Source organism: Poecilia formosa, unplaced genomic scaffold (genome assembly GCF_000485575.1).
Source record: "Poecilia formosa unplaced genomic scaffold, Poecilia_formosa-5.1.2 Scaffold44, whole genome shotgun sequence".
In the NCBI taxonomy this organism is placed as follows: domain Eukaryota; kingdom Metazoa; phylum Chordata; class Actinopteri; order Cyprinodontiformes; family Poeciliidae; genus Poecilia; species Poecilia formosa.
The window spans coordinates 205,597-221,680 of NW_006799983.1; the positions used below are offsets into that span (position 1 = coordinate 205,597).

The 16,084-nt window shown below is 38.1% G+C and overlaps 2 protein-coding genes across 3 annotated transcripts in view; both read right to left on the reverse strand.

Moving 5' to 3' along the window:
• The window catches only part of myoz2b (myozenin 2b), a 6,933-nt gene extending 4,650 nt beyond the window's left edge, over positions 1-2,283 (reverse strand). Inside the window, exon 1 of the mRNA XM_007551768.2 lies at positions 2,077-2,283. The gene's annotated coding sequence lies outside the window, so the exon portion shown is untranslated. The remainder of the gene's footprint in view (positions 1-2,076) is intronic.
• Positions 2,284-3,262: 979 nt separating this feature from the next.
• Positions 3,263-14,683, reverse strand: synpo2b (synaptopodin 2b). 2 transcript variants are annotated; one of them, XM_016671445.1, is made up of 3 exons: positions 11,208-13,700; positions 8,635-9,947; positions 3,263-4,957 (listed from the first exon to the last, which is right to left on the reverse strand). In XM_016671445.1, the coding sequence occupies exons 1-3, from the start codon at positions 11,869-11,871 to the stop codon at positions 4,451-4,453; spliced, it is 2,484 nt and encodes an 827-aa protein (XP_016526931.1). In that variant the 5' UTR covers positions 11,872-13,700; the 3' UTR covers positions 3,263-4,450. The 2 variants fall into 2 exon arrangements, with proteins under 2 accessions (XP_016526931.1, XP_016526930.1); XM_016671444.1 differs by lacking the exon at positions 3,263-4,957 and adding an exon at positions 14,592-14,683 and having other exon boundaries at positions 6,716-9,947; positions 11,208-11,907.
• Positions 14,684-16,084: the final 1,401 nt, after the last annotated feature.

The following is a 16,084-nucleotide window of genomic DNA, read 5'->3' on the forward strand; positions in this document are numbered from 1 at the left end:
TGACACTTTTAATACAAAGTTGACATTATTCAAAATGGCTTTGTTATGACAACTTGACATTAAAAATTAATAAATCATTCCTGTTTAAACTTTACCTTCAATAACGTTACCTAATTTTTAAAGTGCAATCAGTAATACTTTTATAACAAATTTGTATCAAAAATGTAATTTTTAACCAAATAAAATTTCATCAAAACTTTCCCAGTTTCTATTTTTATCACGAGTCCTGTTCCCAAATTAAGCCATCATTGTGCTTGAGCTTAGTTTTTGGGTACAAGATGTTTCCTCATTCACGTGCACAGACAGAATGTGCCCCAGCTGCTGCAAACCTTCACATTGCCCAGTCAGCTTCACAGTTGCTCTGAAAAAACTTCCCTCCCATCTTTCACCAACACTCCCACCCAGTTAGAAATAGCCTATAGTGAAAGAACAACGACAAGGGATTAGGCAGCCTTCACAGTAAATCATCCCAATGTATTTATGGCTCACACTGGTCAGTAGCCCTGACATTTTGAACTCTGCTGTTTTGCTCTGTCTCCTTATCGCAACATGGAGAGCTGCGCACACAGCGTCTGAGCTCCTCTTCTTCTCGCTCCTGCATGTTTCTAGCTGTGAACTGGGGCTTGAATGGGAACATAAAAGAGCCTTTAATGGGACAGATGAATCTAAGTGCTGAAGTGATGTCACCATTATAGGAAGATACAAAAAGGCTGGAGAGAAACTCTAATGATTAAGGCATCAGGACACACTGCTGAGTTATCTGGGGTCTCAAGAGTATTTGAATTTGCAGAGCATAGGTTGATAAATACAGTAGTTGCAATCACACAGCTTAATTTACAATTTTCCAAATTAAAAAAATATTTAATTTTAGTAAATATTGTTGTAACTCAAATGCTTGCAAAGTCATGAACTAAAGCTCATTCATAAATCATTGTGCTTGAATCTGAGCTGAAATGTTTACTTTTTGTGAATCGGTTGAAATTTTGCCCATGGTTGCCTTTGAATGCAAAATTAACTTTGGCCCCTTCTATCTAAAAGAAATTCAAATCTAGTTACCATAATGCACAATGCCTTTCTTCTCACTTTCAGCCTAATTAGGCATTATTTTTCAATTTAAAACAAAAACTTTTAAAAGGGTAACTTCTCATATTGATGCACTTTTATCTTAAACAGAACTCCAGAATTTAAAACAAAACTAGTCAAAATGATTAAAAAAAAAAAAAGAACAATCCCCACTTAAAACTTGTGTAAATTCATAATAGGTTTTAAGAAGAAGAAAATGAGGAACTTTCTGATCTGAACTTGAAAAAGTGAGTGATTCCCCAAAAGCTAATTCTGCTCAAGCCCTCATATAACATTAGGCTGGTTCTCATTTTACTTTTAGAAAATGTATTGATACAATAAATAAGTATTTTTCAAAATAAATAAATAAATCTGTCAGCATAACTCGTAGAGTGTTTATTTTACAGTAATGTTAGGATCTACATAGAGCTTTTAATATCTATGTAATCACATCTCAGTTGCATCCTCTTTTGTGGGACTGCAGGCTAAACTCAGTGATATGCTCTTTTAAATTTGTTAGAGGTTAAATTACCAGTCTGAAAGGTCAAGGATTAATTGTGCCCTAAGTTTGTGTAAGTTGCCATGCATAAAACATGTCCACCAGTGCCAACAGAAGTGTTCAAACATTAGGTCGCTCTCAGATGTTGGTGAAGTCCATCTTTTCATTTTGCTAATCAACCGCAGAACTTAATGCTGGTTTGTAAAATAGCTAAATAATAGTTAAATGCTTTTGTTTGTTGTGTTCATTTACCGTAATTGTAACTAAAGAAACATTTTATGTTTATTTTATATGCAAAACAACAAGTAAGTCAGGCTGTGTGTGTAAAGGAGATGGGGGAAAAAAAACAAACAAAAAAAACAGCCACAAAAATGTGAAAATGTGCTTTTAGTTTCCTTCCAACATAAAAGTCACATGCAGCTGGATTCATCCCCCCTGAAGCGCCACTCTCCATTATTGCAGACTGATTTTAGTTACAGCACCAGATTATTGAAGTGCTCCTTTATAAGACGTACCTGTCGTCGTGTCCCTGCTGTGCAGCCCGTATCCTTGAAGAGGAGACACGGAGACGAAGGGGTCAGTGGTGTGTGATCTTTGCTGATCTTCACGCTCACAGACACTAAAGCCTAACTGTGAGTGTGTCTCTGTCTCTGTTGTGAGTGGAATGCAGCTTGCATCAATAGGCTAAATTTAACCTGTCAAACACTCAAAGCCACTCTCAGACACCATGGGGCAAGGATAGTGAGTAGAATAGATGATGGGATGTGGATTTCCACTCGGATGTTCTCGGGGAATGAAGATTCTCCCACTTGAGAAAACTTGTTTCCTTGTTTCTGACTCTTTGGGGATGACATGACACATCTTTGAGGTTTGACGTAGCTTTGAGTTTAACACGCCTTCAAGTTGGTGTGGTTCTCGACATGGGGCGCAGCTACAGTTTCTAATTCTTCTCTGCAAATTCGATTCCTGTTATTCTGTGTAATAGCTGACTAGTGACTGTCTAATTGGCTTAGCAATATTAGTAAGCTTTTTTTATTTTCTAGTGGTTGCACAATCCAACACATTCATCAAGTTTTAAAAAATGTAGAAAAATCCAACTTTTAATTTGAACACATGCATTCATTAGAATTGGATTCATTTTCTCCTGGAACTGTGCAATAATGTACTTTGTCCAGATGAGACTTTCATAAGGCCTTTCAGCAAAAAACACTCAAGTTGGTTCTGGAGTAAAGAGAAGAATAGGTGAAAATTAAGCACTTCAACCCCATTCTTTTCTCCTGCACATCTTATGAATGCTGCCAGAAAACTGAATTAAGGCTTACAATGTGACCTTCTCAGTTCTCAGATCTAAATATTGACATCAGAGTTAATCAAGTGATAATGAGCCTGCTTTTGAATATAAAAAAAAAGAACAAATAGGTGTACTAACATTACTGATTGGGATATTCTAATGAAACGAAAGACAAACCAGATTCCAGGCTTTATCCAAGGAGGTTAATTTTAATTTACCGATAAGGACACTCATGAAATACTGAATATTTACAGTTCTCTGGCTAATTCAAAGACATGTAGATTCATTTTAGACTGTTATTTTCCAAAACTAGAAAATGTGTGATCGATAAATAAAAAAGAAGCGCAATCCCAGGACAGAATGAGTCCCATGTTAAAATATATCCATACATTTTAAAAAGTGGATAACAAGCACAGTTCTCATATTGTTTATTGGTCTTATAAGTGACTAAAGAAAAATAAAACAGAGAAAACTACAGAAAGAATCACAGGGCTGCATCATGGAAAAGCTCAAAACCACAAATCTATTTGTGAAACACAGCACAGTATGGATACTGATCAATGTGATAACACACAAAGTTATGTCTGAAACAACTATTCCTTCTAAGTTAATTCATTAAGTTAACCACTGAATCAAACACTCGTTCACACATAAATACATTTGGAATTACATTGCGTAAATGTGCAAAAATACCTTGCAGGAAAGAGAAAAAAAAATGCAATGCTCTGTGCGTATGTGGCCGTCGGTGGAGAGGAAACAGCTCAGCGTATTTTGTTGCAGTGACAGAGATGAGCTACCGATACAGTTGTGGAGAATTATGATATATATGATACATTTACATCAGCTGAAATAAGATTGCATTGTAAAATCACAACACAGTCCACAGCAAACTTGATTAAAACATTTTTTTTTAAAAAATGATCCATTAAAGCTACACTGGAACTGACAGTAGCTTAAAAAGCTACATGTGTTTATTCTTCACAAGGATTGATGGTAATAAATGTTGGTAAGAAAATATCTCATCATACAGACAAAAACTAAGTATATGTGAAACAAAACGACTATATGATCTAAAACACTGCTGTTCAGCTCACCAACACTTAAATATCTTCTTATTCATCTTCTTCTCTAAACATTCACCCTCTAAGTACAAACAAAAATCACACAAAATAAATCACCCCCCCCAAAAAAAAACAAAACAAAACAAAAAAACATATTTGCTTAGTTCTGAATTAAAAATGGTTTCTTACCATTGAATAACTGGCTTTTAGTTTGTTTGATATTTTCTTTTCTTTGATGAATCCAATAATTAAAAATTATTTTCTGAATGTAAAGATGCAGTTTCTGCTCTTTATCTACTCAACAGAGTCTAGCTGCTTGTTCACATATCATTTTGTGTTTGACGTGTTCTTCTTATGTAAAGTGGTTTAAAATAAATCTGAGTAAAGAAAAAAAAACCTTCCATCAAGGGCAATTTGATTCACTAAGTCAAACACGGCATCTTGCAAAACGACTCTAACCTCGTTTTTGTATTACAACCACAATAGTTGACACAATATCTAACATGGGCTTTCTTCCCTTGCTACTTCTCAGTAGTATTAACTTCTCTGCGATGTGCTATAAAAATGAGAGAACTTATTTGGACTTTGTGCTTTGAATCCAAGACTGATGGGTCTTAAGGGCTGGGCAGGTCTGAACGGGGGCCCGCAGAAGGCTGGTTTCTCCTTTCTGCTCGAGGACAGCGCTTGGAATGATGGAGCCAGATGCTCGTAGTGACCCTTACTCACAGGAGCAGAATCGAGAGAAACCCGGCGCTTCCAATCCTCTGGAGGCTCGGGCAGAGATCTGTGATGTGCTGCTGCCATAACGTCAGACGCGATGGAGGACATCGGACTCTGGAACACAAAGGCCTCGTCCACGGAGCCCATTGGACTCCTTGATGCTGCCTCCCATGGTGACAGAGGTTTCCTGTGAAAGGATGTTTGCCTCTGCGCGGGAAAAAAAGCTGTATGGACTCCAGGCGTGCTCAGAGGTGACAGAAATCCAGGTGAAGGCAGTGAATTCAGTCGCTGTGGGAGGCTCAGGGAGCGGCTTCTCCCAAAAACCTAAAGACAGAATCAAGAGCTTAGTATTCAGATGCAGTTTTGCAGACTCTGCTGCCATCCCTGGGCTTCTTTTGGCCTGAACAGGTGAATGGTATTTCAATAAAGCAGCATTTTAACCATAATGATACACTTGAACATGCAGGTGTAGGAATTCAAGAGAATGCAAGATTTGTTTTTCTGTATGTCGCATTTAGTCAGTTAAATAATGCATGAATTAAACTCTGGACTGCTGGTTTTCCATCAGTAGAGTTTTGTTCTGACTTTAAAACCTTTATATTGTGTTTTGGAAAGCAGTCCATGTTTAAAATGTATTTTCTAAAGCCAATCTTGAAACCGTTTTGGAGATTTTTTGAGGCTCATTGTAATTCCTGAAAACATATAAGGATCTAGATCCCACAACAACTAACTAGTTGGGATCTTACAACTATATAAGATCTCAAAACGAAAAATATGAAAATATTTTTCTGCTGTGTTAGTATAGCGGAAAAATATAAAGATCACACAACTTACCTCATGTTTCTTCAAAGACCTTAAAACAAATAGTTGAATGTGAAAAATTATAAATTTGTACATTTTTTGGAATTAGTATTTTGCCAATGTCACCTTCTTTCATTTGAAAATCCAACCCAAACACATTTATTGTGTGTCTGCTTCAAGGAAGAAAATCTCTTTGCACATCCTCCCAGCTAAATTGTTTTCCATGATAATTACAATTTTCTCAGGCTTTAAATTTTATATTTTTAGAAAAGGAAATTCACCTTATCCTAAAAATTTGATTATTTGTTCAAAACTGGAATGCCATAAGATAATATCTTGGCCAAGGAGTTATTACTTTCAAACATGCCTGGTCATATAAAACCCTAAATTACACGTGTTTGTTAAAAGAGATACTAGGCATTTTTTGTTTGTTTGTTTGTTTGTTTGTTTGTTTGTTTGTTTGTTTGTTTCTGAGGTCAGATAATTACTTTAGATTACACCGCTACTACCATTACAATAATATTGTGAATTCAACTAGTCCTGGTGGCATTAATACCACCTACCACCAATAATAACTCCAATAATATTTTTCTTTTACTCACTATTATTACAATTAATAATAAATATCATTAATATTATAAATTGCAGTTATAATATTTAATAATAGTAATAATACTATTTATTATTATTTATTTTATTTTTTTGTGTGTGTTTGTTTGTCCTGTAAATCCTTATAAAGGAAGCAACTGGGAGGGCAATTATTTATTAAGAAACTAAACAGAATAGAACATTTTAAAATATAAATCTTTTTGAATCTGCATTTCATTTTCTATTATTTTAAATTGCATTGTCAAATGTAGTGAATTGTTCAATATTAATTCTTTAGAGTCCAGGTCATCCTTGACCTGGTCACTTATTTTTTTTTTTTACCTGCATCAAAATGAATTCAGCAATTACTGCTTTTGCTACTAAACAAAAGCAACTTGAACTGAAGGCATTTGAAAGGAATGTTTAACGTATCACGCAGTTTGTTTTATAAACTATGTGCTTGAGATTTAGGATATAAACAATTTTATAGTTCAAATGTCTTAAAACTATGTTTTAAGACATTAAAACACAATACAAATTTTGCTTAAAGATTGCAGTTCCAAGTTTTTCATATTTGCTGAATGTTTAGCTAAATGAGTGAAACAAACACATACAAGTGTGCAGTGAAGTGGTGAGACAGGAGGAAGCACTGGCCACTCAAAGCAGTTATCAGTGCACATAAAAGACAACAAGTAGGAGAGGAAAAATTTAATAGCATCACAGTGCTACAAGAAGTTCAAGAAACAGTAATATGTCAGAAAGACAGAGATACAAACAGGACAGATTTGTTTAGATTTTATTCTGAATTACAAATAACATGAATAAATTTTCTAGTATTAAAGTATTTGTAATTTATCAGCTTTCAAAAATATAACCTTCATTAAAATCTTTTTTTTGTTGTTGTTAATGACCACATGAGAGAGTCTTTTTATCAGTTATGATATAATCAGAGTCTGGAATGAGACTGAAAAAAATTATAAATTGTGCGCAGAAATTGAAATGCAGTCACAGATTTGACCCCAAACAGAATAAGGGATTAAAAATGCTCTTTCAAAGTGGCTGGACGGGTCAGTCGTTGTTATCTAGAATAGCTTTCAAGAGAAAGAAATATTGAAGATGATTTGATTTGACCAGGATTAATATTTACTGTTACATATGCAAACATTGAACTTTACCCCTTAAAAATACAAACTAAAGGGACTAGAAGAAGACTCTCTGCAGATATTTGCATATAAAAGCACATCCTGAGAACCATTTAACATTAACTTATCTTCTAATGTCATGTCTTCAACCACATTCCACGTTTTTGGATGGTAATGTGTCTTTTTCTTTTCTTAGAAACTGTTGTGTTTCTCTGTATGAGAAGTGCCCTGAGATGACCTCCCAAATGGTGCTACATTAAACAAACTAAATTAAGTTATTTATTTAATTAATTAATAATTGCTACATATTTTACTTTAGCAACTTTTCATGAGATCTACTTAGCTAATCCTCTTAAGACATTTGTGAAGCCACCCAGGTGCAGATGTACTAATGTGACTGTCATCTCCGGCTAAACAAAAGCATGACCATGTAAAGTGTTATGCAGAGGAAAGCATAGCAACGGGTTTCCACTGTTTTCCGGTCGCTGCCGGCTTCTTAGCAGAGAATTTTGGCCGTGGAGCCATTTGACGCACGCCTCTAGCAATGAGAGATGCAGGAGAGAAAGCTGAAGCAATGGTGTCGCTGAAAGAAGACGAGTGCTGCGAAGTCGTGCTTGCAGGTCGGGAGCCTTGTGCTTGCTTGCTGCTTGTGTGAGGGGCAGCACTCGTGACGGCAAGCTTTTCCTCCAAATGCTTGTCTGTTGAAAGCTGCTCAGCTGATCTTGTGCTTTGAGTGGTGAAATTTGGGACACTTACCGACTTTGGAGCCTTAGCAGGAGCCTCTGCCTTGCTTTGGCCAGCAGGTTCAGAGGGATTATAAGGAGAATAGGAAGAGTCGGCTCTTTGCTTAAGGCTTTTGGTAACTTCAAACTTTGACATGGGAGTTGGTTTAGGACTGGGGCTTTTAGCCTCAGAGGCTGCATCATAAGTGAACAGAGATGAGTCCAATTGGTATGGCTGATGTTTCATGATATCTAAGGCGTTGAGTTGCTTGGGGGTTGACTTAGGTTTCTCTTTGGACTTGGGCTTGGTTTTGGGGCTTGTGGAAGGGGGCTGCTTGGCTGCTGATGGAGGGTAGAAAGGAGACAGAAGAGGATTATATGACAGGGGGGGTGGGGCACGAATATTGGATGAATATCTCCAAGAGTTAGGAAGAGATGAGGTTGGAGAGGGGGATCTTGTTTTGTTCGCTTGCACTGTTTCACCATCAATAACAAACTTCTCCATGCGAGACTGTCTTTTAGCAAATAATTTTGCACCTTTCCCTGCCATAGTTGTCCCATCAGCAGCCTGATTAACACTCCTGTCTGGGACTCTGAGCTTTGGAGAAACCTCCAAAGGTTTTGGTGTCTGAAGGTATGACTTCTCTGCCTGTGGTAGGAAAGGAGCAACCAAGTTTGGAGAACTGTCTGACTTATTCTTTGAGTGTGAAAGTGGGCTATAAGTAGGACTGTGGGCCTGCTTACTCACAGGGGATAGTGACGGCTGTTGACTCCAGCTATTTGTGGTTGGATGAAGATGAAGCTGAGAAGAGTTGACCGGAACTCGGGCATTGGCAGGTGTTTGAAGTGATGCCTCCGTTTGATCTGATGCCCAGTGGCCAGCCATCTGTTGAGGTCGAGTCCAATCTTGCTGCTGTAAATAATGCTGACCATGAAGACCGATGGGGCTGTGGGAGGGATGGGACACCGGACTCCTTGAAGGAACATAGGACTCGCTACAGGGGTTCCAGGGTGGGCATGCTGGGTTAATGGTGGGTTTGGGGGCAACCGGGGGAGGATTTTTAAGTTTTATTGGTTTGGGTTGCATAAAATTACAAGCCTCGGCACCCAAACTGAAAAAGTCTTCCTCTGACTCAATATAAGACTTCCTTTCACCTTTGCTTTGGCTATAAAGTTCAGATTCTTTTGCAGGCACTGATGGATGCTTATTTGCAGTTTTCCGCTTTGACTCCGGTAATATGCCAGTTTTGATGGCAGGCACGGATATTCGTTCATCTCTCGAGGCAATAATGTCTCCAGTTGGAGACCAAACCTTGGGGTTGGAGTTAATCGATACAGGGACTTTGAATGCTAGTTCGTGCTTCTTCATGGCTGGACTGACCCCACCAGACATAGTGACAGGTTCAAGTGTTGGACTATCTTGAAATCCCAAAAAGGGTTTGGCAGTTCTGTTTGGCACCATGGGTTTTGGCACAGTGGAGAGGTGGTTCACCTCTTGAACATCTGCGTGGTAATCCATGTGCTTCTTCACATTGGTCTCCTCGGCATGCATGTACATTTCTTTACTTTCATAAATTCTTGCACGTTGTGTTTCTTTCAAAACATCCTCAGGAAAGCCTTCACTCCTCTCTTCTTCTTGCTCTGACACGAGTTCATCGATTCTTTTGCGACGCTGTTCAAACATCACAAGTCCCTTCCCCTTTGTCTCTGGCAGCACATCCATGTCTTCACCACTGCCCCAGGTCAGAGCTGGATTATGGTACTGGTGATGCTGAAAATACTGCTCCTCAAAATCAGAATCACTCGAACCCGGGAAGCTGTAACCAGCAGATCTAGCTTTGTCAGTTTCGCCCTCTATTTGACCTGAGCTATCAAAAGCGTGAACTCCAGTTCCGTAGCTCACAAGAGTGTACTTCTTCACCCTCTGGCGGCGTTTTTTAAAGAGCAACGCTCCCTTGTTTTGGGGGTTGGGTGCATTGACCAGGAGTTGGGCAATTTGCTTGCATTTAGACTTGGTCTCCTTCACGTGTCTCTCTGATTGGGTCTCTTTGTGACTGAGCCCTGAGATGAAGAGCAGGAAGGGGACAAAAAGAGAGAGAAGGGAAGACAATGAGAAAATCAAAATGTACAAATATGCACATCAGTCAGCAATACCATTATGACCATCGTTGACACTCCCACTGGTTTGAGGTGATGTAGCAACAAGCTATGAATTATGACATCCATCTATCATAACCAGTGTTTCTTTCTTCAAGATACATTAGCACATCTGGTGGGTCGGAGCTCATGGGACAACCTTTGTGAATCATATGGTTATGAATGATCTGGTTGTTGGTTCATCACTGCTGCATCCTTAGACTAGGTGAGATAGACACTGACCACTACAGATCTTAAACTTGATCAAATTATTACGCTTTATCATTCAAAAAATCTCTTTTTTTGAAGAGATTTTTAAAACATAATAAAAATATCCCACCCATAAACAGTAGCCATAATTTCTATATAATAGGTATTTCTAAATTTATTTGTCAGTAGTCATATTGTTATGCTTAATTGTTGTACACAATACTTTTGGCAAAAAAAAAAAAAAAAAAAAAAAAGACATCATCTTGGAATTTATTGAGTCAGTCACCACATTAAAAATTAACAGGAGTTGATGGGTTTCTGCTCAATTGCAGAGTTTTGAATTTTTTTGTGGTATTAATATTTAAAGTGAGCATTACAAAAAGAATCCATTTCATCTTTCTATGCTGCAGCAAGGACACTAATAAAAGCATCATATTTACTTACAGCTAACCCATGAGGGATCCAAAGGCAAGGAAAGTGAGGGGCTCACTTTCCATTGCCGTCAAGTATTACGACTGGAAAAGGGATCGGGTGGCTGGGTAACACATGGTGGTGTCCGTCAAATTTGGTTCTGCCAGCCTCATCATATGGTCAAATTTTATTCTTGTCCTGCGCAGACTAATAAAGCTGTGGGAATCCTCCCCCACTAAGCCCACCTGAAATAGATCCCATGTAAGAGCATGAAAATAGCTGCACCCATTGTGCTACTTTCAAGTTATCGGCAAAACAAAATCTTTTTTTGCACATTTGTAGTAAATGCAGACAGAAAAAAAAGCGCAAATTTGTTTGGTCAGATGTTATTTTAAAATGATCTACTGTACTCGAAGCAAACATAAAGCAGCACGTCATCTTCTTTTTATTAATTACAAACACCCATTTCAATGTCGAAAGGCAATTTCAATCCATGCTTTGCAATGTGGATGGCTAGAAAAATGGTTGAAATTCAATTAGCAGGATAGAAAAATAGATACTTACGTGTGTACCTTGCCCTTTGCCTGTCCGGTCTGCAGAGATCTCTGTCAGACCCCAAGTTCCTCGTCTCTGCCTGCTCAGCACCCTCGTCAGAAATTCCAAAGAAGACAGAAGCAGGAGGTGCTTCGCTGCTCCCTCCTTCCTCTGAAGATTCAAAGCTCCTGATCTCAGTCCTTGGGCCATGCCCATCACTGGCCCCCAGGGGCCGTTCTGAGCTCAGGGTCAGGGCCTTGGTCATATCAGCAGCACAGCCAAGAGAGGAGGAGGAGGAAGAGCAGGAATGCTGCCACGACTTGGAATCTGGGCACTCTGGGGGTGAGGTCGCTGATGTTTGCGAAGCTTCGATGTAAGGAGAGTCTGTCATAGATTCTCTTGATTCAGAAAAATAAAAGTCATAATTTTCTTGATAGAAAACTGACTCTTCCTGCTCACTCTGTTCCAGGAGAGATTCTGGACCATCTGCAGATTCCCTGTGTTGCAACTGAAGGCACTCTGGAGACTGGGACGAGGGGATATGAGTATTTTGTGAGCCTGAGAGGTCCTCTGATTCACTATCATCATCTTCATTATAGGACTCGGCCAAATGCTCAGAGGGACAAAGTTCCTGGGAACCTTCTGAACCTGACCAGAGAGGGCTGTGTGCAGAGTCTTCAGCTTGTGGTTCCATCTCTTGTGCTGGTTTACAATGTCAGACGTCTTTTTCCTTCATCAAGACAAAGATATGTCTAAGTTAACATGAGATAACCTTCTCACATGAAGTGTGGATTGTCATTTACAAATATAACTTTGAACAGTGCAAATTGTGGCAGCATCATAGAGGGCAGATGCATGTAATTCATAGCAAACTCCAAAATCCCAAAGTAACTTAGAAACTATATCAAATGATAAACAACAGAAGGATTATTCAACTGCAGAATTATTCCAGTAGAATGCAGATAAACCAAAATCATTTACATACTCAGTTTTCACCAGGGGAGAATTGTGTTGCCCTTTTAGCATTGCATACAAAAAATGTAATTCCTCAAATTATTCCAGTCCCAAATTGGAAAGGGCAACTTTGGTCTGGCAGTTTCATCAGGGCTCTAAATGGAATGGTATGTAATACCAGGAGAGGGAAAGCAGCATTCATGTCCAAGAGTATAAGCAAAACAATTGGGTGGCTGTTTCCCCAACTCTTGTTTACACAGCAATGTTTTTTCCCCCCCTCCACTGTTCCCATTTATCTCTGCAACTAGCCTCTGTACTGCTGCAGCTGTCAGCATGCCCATTTAAGACGCGGTAGAAACTCTGCGACTTTTCTGCATTATCCTTGTTTACTCAAATAACCCCTGATTTGCACATGAATACATTTTAATTGTTAGTTGCAAAATATAGGCTTAAACCACTGTCAAACATCTAACATAATAAAGGAGTGCAAATGCAATGATATGAACCTGAAATTGCTACCTGAAATTTGAACAGTGAAAGGTACAGTCTCGTCTTCGGCGGTGATGTTTTTAAACTGTTTTTACCCACAAAAATAGAATCAACCGGAGGGGGGCGCTACAGCACTACAAAATGTTATGTTCGTCTTTTTGCTCATCAGACTTTTACACCGTCGTTATCCAACACAAAAGCTTATTTAGTGCCATCAGGTATATTCGATATGCGCATTAAATCGAGAAAAATTTGTTACCGGTTACCAATGACAATTTGTCAATCATATAGTGATAAGGAGCACAATTTTCTCACAAGAATATGTTTGCTGTATGCAGGGAAGTGTTTAAGGCCTTTTAAAAATGTAAAAAAAAAAAAAAGAAGAATTTCCATGTTTTTGTGCAATCAAACATACTTCTTGTTTTAAAGAAAAGCTACATGCAACAAGGAAAAATGATTTCCAAAACCTTAAAACGGTCCAATTATATTTCGAAGAGGGTGCTTGATATTAACTTGGCATGTATGCCACCAATGTATTCATTATATGCAAATAAATCAAAATGAATGAATCCATAGAAAAGGTGGAGAGAAACAGGGACTATGTATTGAATACATGACAAAAAGAAAGTGCAAGAAAGCATAAAAAGCTAAGAAAAGCAATAATTTGTCAGCATTCAGAAAGGTGCATCAGTGACAACAATATGAACAAGTTTACTCCTGGAAGGTATTCTTTTAGGAATGTTGCAACCTTATTGTTGCAAAGAATGCTGGTGGCAATCATTCCAAGCATATCTTGCAGTGTTCCAGCGAGCAACATTACAGAAACAATCCAGAAATGGAAAAAAAACATCATTTCAAAACCAGCCACAACCAGATGATCGTTGGAAGATTTCTGACAGCAGGGTCAAAAGAAGAGTCAAAAGACCAGCTGTGAACCGTTTACAGGAAGGTTTAGATAAAAAAAACTAAACTTAACCATCAAAGCTTCTATGCATTGTTAATGCACAAGACTGCTATAAAGAAAACATATATTCCAGCTTTTGGGTGGAACTTTTAACACAGAAGTTTAACTATTTGGACATAGACATCCTGTTTGAAGAAGATACATGAGCCTCTTTTCTCTATACATGAGACATTTTCACGACAAAAAAGTTTTTTCTACTTTTACATTAAGTTCAGTGATCACTCTCAGGACTTTCCTACTGAGCTATTTCATTGTTCTACATGTAATTTATGGACTTGTTTGTTGCACATCAACTGCACCATTAAAAAATATATCTACAAAAAAAGTTGACTTGTTCTATAGTTATAGATGCTGTCTGTGGCATTACATAAAGCTAAGCCCTTTTTGAACCCTGGCCAAGATTCAAAGGAAAACTGTCCCCTCCAAGCTTCTCTTCACACTTGGTTCCACTTCATTTAAACTCTTGGCCAACATCAGATCTGGCTCTGGTGCTACAAGACTTTCTTTCTCCTAGTATGGCTAAAACACCAGCAGGCTGAACCGCTGTCATGGAAACAGAGGGTCAGTATTGCTGGTGAATGAGATGACTCTTGGTAGGGGGTGGGGGGGTTAGGGAAGGTGACCCATAAGACTAAGCTAAAGAAGAGTCAATGTTTCCATGTTTTCAATTAAGCGCACATTTTGATGAGGAATAAAAACAAGTTTTTGAGGTATTCTACCACACTGCAGGCCTTAAAACAGCTAAAATGTGCATTTTGCAGTTCCACTGAGTATATTTCAACATCTTTTAGAAAGTTTAAATTGCCAGAAAATTACATAAAAAAATTCTTCTGTCTTTCAGTAAAAAAATGTTAAATATCACAAAACACGGCACAATACTGATTACTGCAAGCACTTAGGCAACTCAAAGATATGCAACTCACACTAATCAATGTATACTAAGGTCAAGCTTAATTTTCAAGTACACAACAACAAATCAGACAACAGTATTTGGACTTAGTACTTACGGTTATTATTCTTGGTGCAATGAAACGATTGACCAAAAGGTGAACCCTTCAGTTGCCATCCAGCATCACAGCCTTTCTGCTGTACAGAAACATATTACAGCCTTGGTCACTCATGTATGCAGCAGTATTTAAGCAGGGGGAAGAAAAGGTGCCCCTGCCTTCACCTCCCACTCCCAATCCCAGAACTGCAGCAGTCAGGTGTCATGAGACATGGAGATACTCCTGGCCATCTGAAAAGCCCATTTGATTTGATTTCCTTTCTAAAGTAACGTGGAAGTAAAAATATTAACATTTTGTATATATCTCTCTCACCAATTCTTTAGCTTATTTGCAAAAAATATTCATATCCCTGGAGCTTTTTGGGTTTTTGTCACATTTCAATCAAGCAACAATGTATTTTAGGGAAATTTTGTGTCTCCGCATGATATAAAGCAGTACATAATTGTGACAATGGAGGTCAAATCATATGTGGTTACATTTTTTTAAAAAGTAAAACTCTGAAAAGAATTTGTTTCCAATGCCCTTACTTCAATATCCCTAAATAATATCAAGTGCAATTCCAGTCGGCAGACACATAATTAGTAAATAAAATCCAATTTAATGTGCACTTTCATCTCAGTGTAAATGCAGCTGTTATGTGAAGGAATCAAAGGTTTATTAGAGAACGTTTGTGAATAAACAGCATCATGAAGACCAAGGAACACAACAGGTCAGGGATAAAACAGTGAAGACGTTTGAAGCAGGATTAGGTTATAAATAAAAACATCATGAGTTGTGAATATTGTACAGATTACCATTTAGTTCATCATCTGAAAATAGAAAGAGCACGGCACAGCTGAATAGCTACCAAGTCATGGTAATTCACCAGATTGAGTGAATGGTTTATTGAAACCCTGCACTTTTATTTGAATGGTCCAGTCAAAGTCTAGACCTAAATCCACTCAATAACTTTGAATTTTAAAACTTTAAATTTTGATTTAGCTACTCTGCAAAGAACAATAAAATAAATATCTGTCTGAAAATGGACAAAGCTGTAGATAGTTTACACCTATTACTGCAACAGAAGATGGTCCCAAAACAACCCGTACTGCCATGCGGGTCTGGCTTACAAAGGAACATCGCATCTGTCATTTCCTTTCTGCTTCACAATTATAAATTACTCTCTTTTGGTCTATCACATAAAATCCCTATAATAAACAACAAAGTATGTGGCTGTTGTGCAAGCAACAACAAGTTTACAGACTTGAGACAATGCAAGAACCTTTGTTTCACTTTTTAGTAATGCACAGCCAATACAATCACAACACAAGAGAACCACCTAACCCATGCTAAAAACATACACAAACCAAAATACCCCTCCCCCCCTTTTAGATTTCTTTACATGACCCTATCTGTAATTGTTGTATCAACCAGCAGAGGTCGCATGTGCTTCAAATTTGAATACATGTATACATTTCCAGACAAGAACTCTGTGTAACATCTTGTTCAGATTG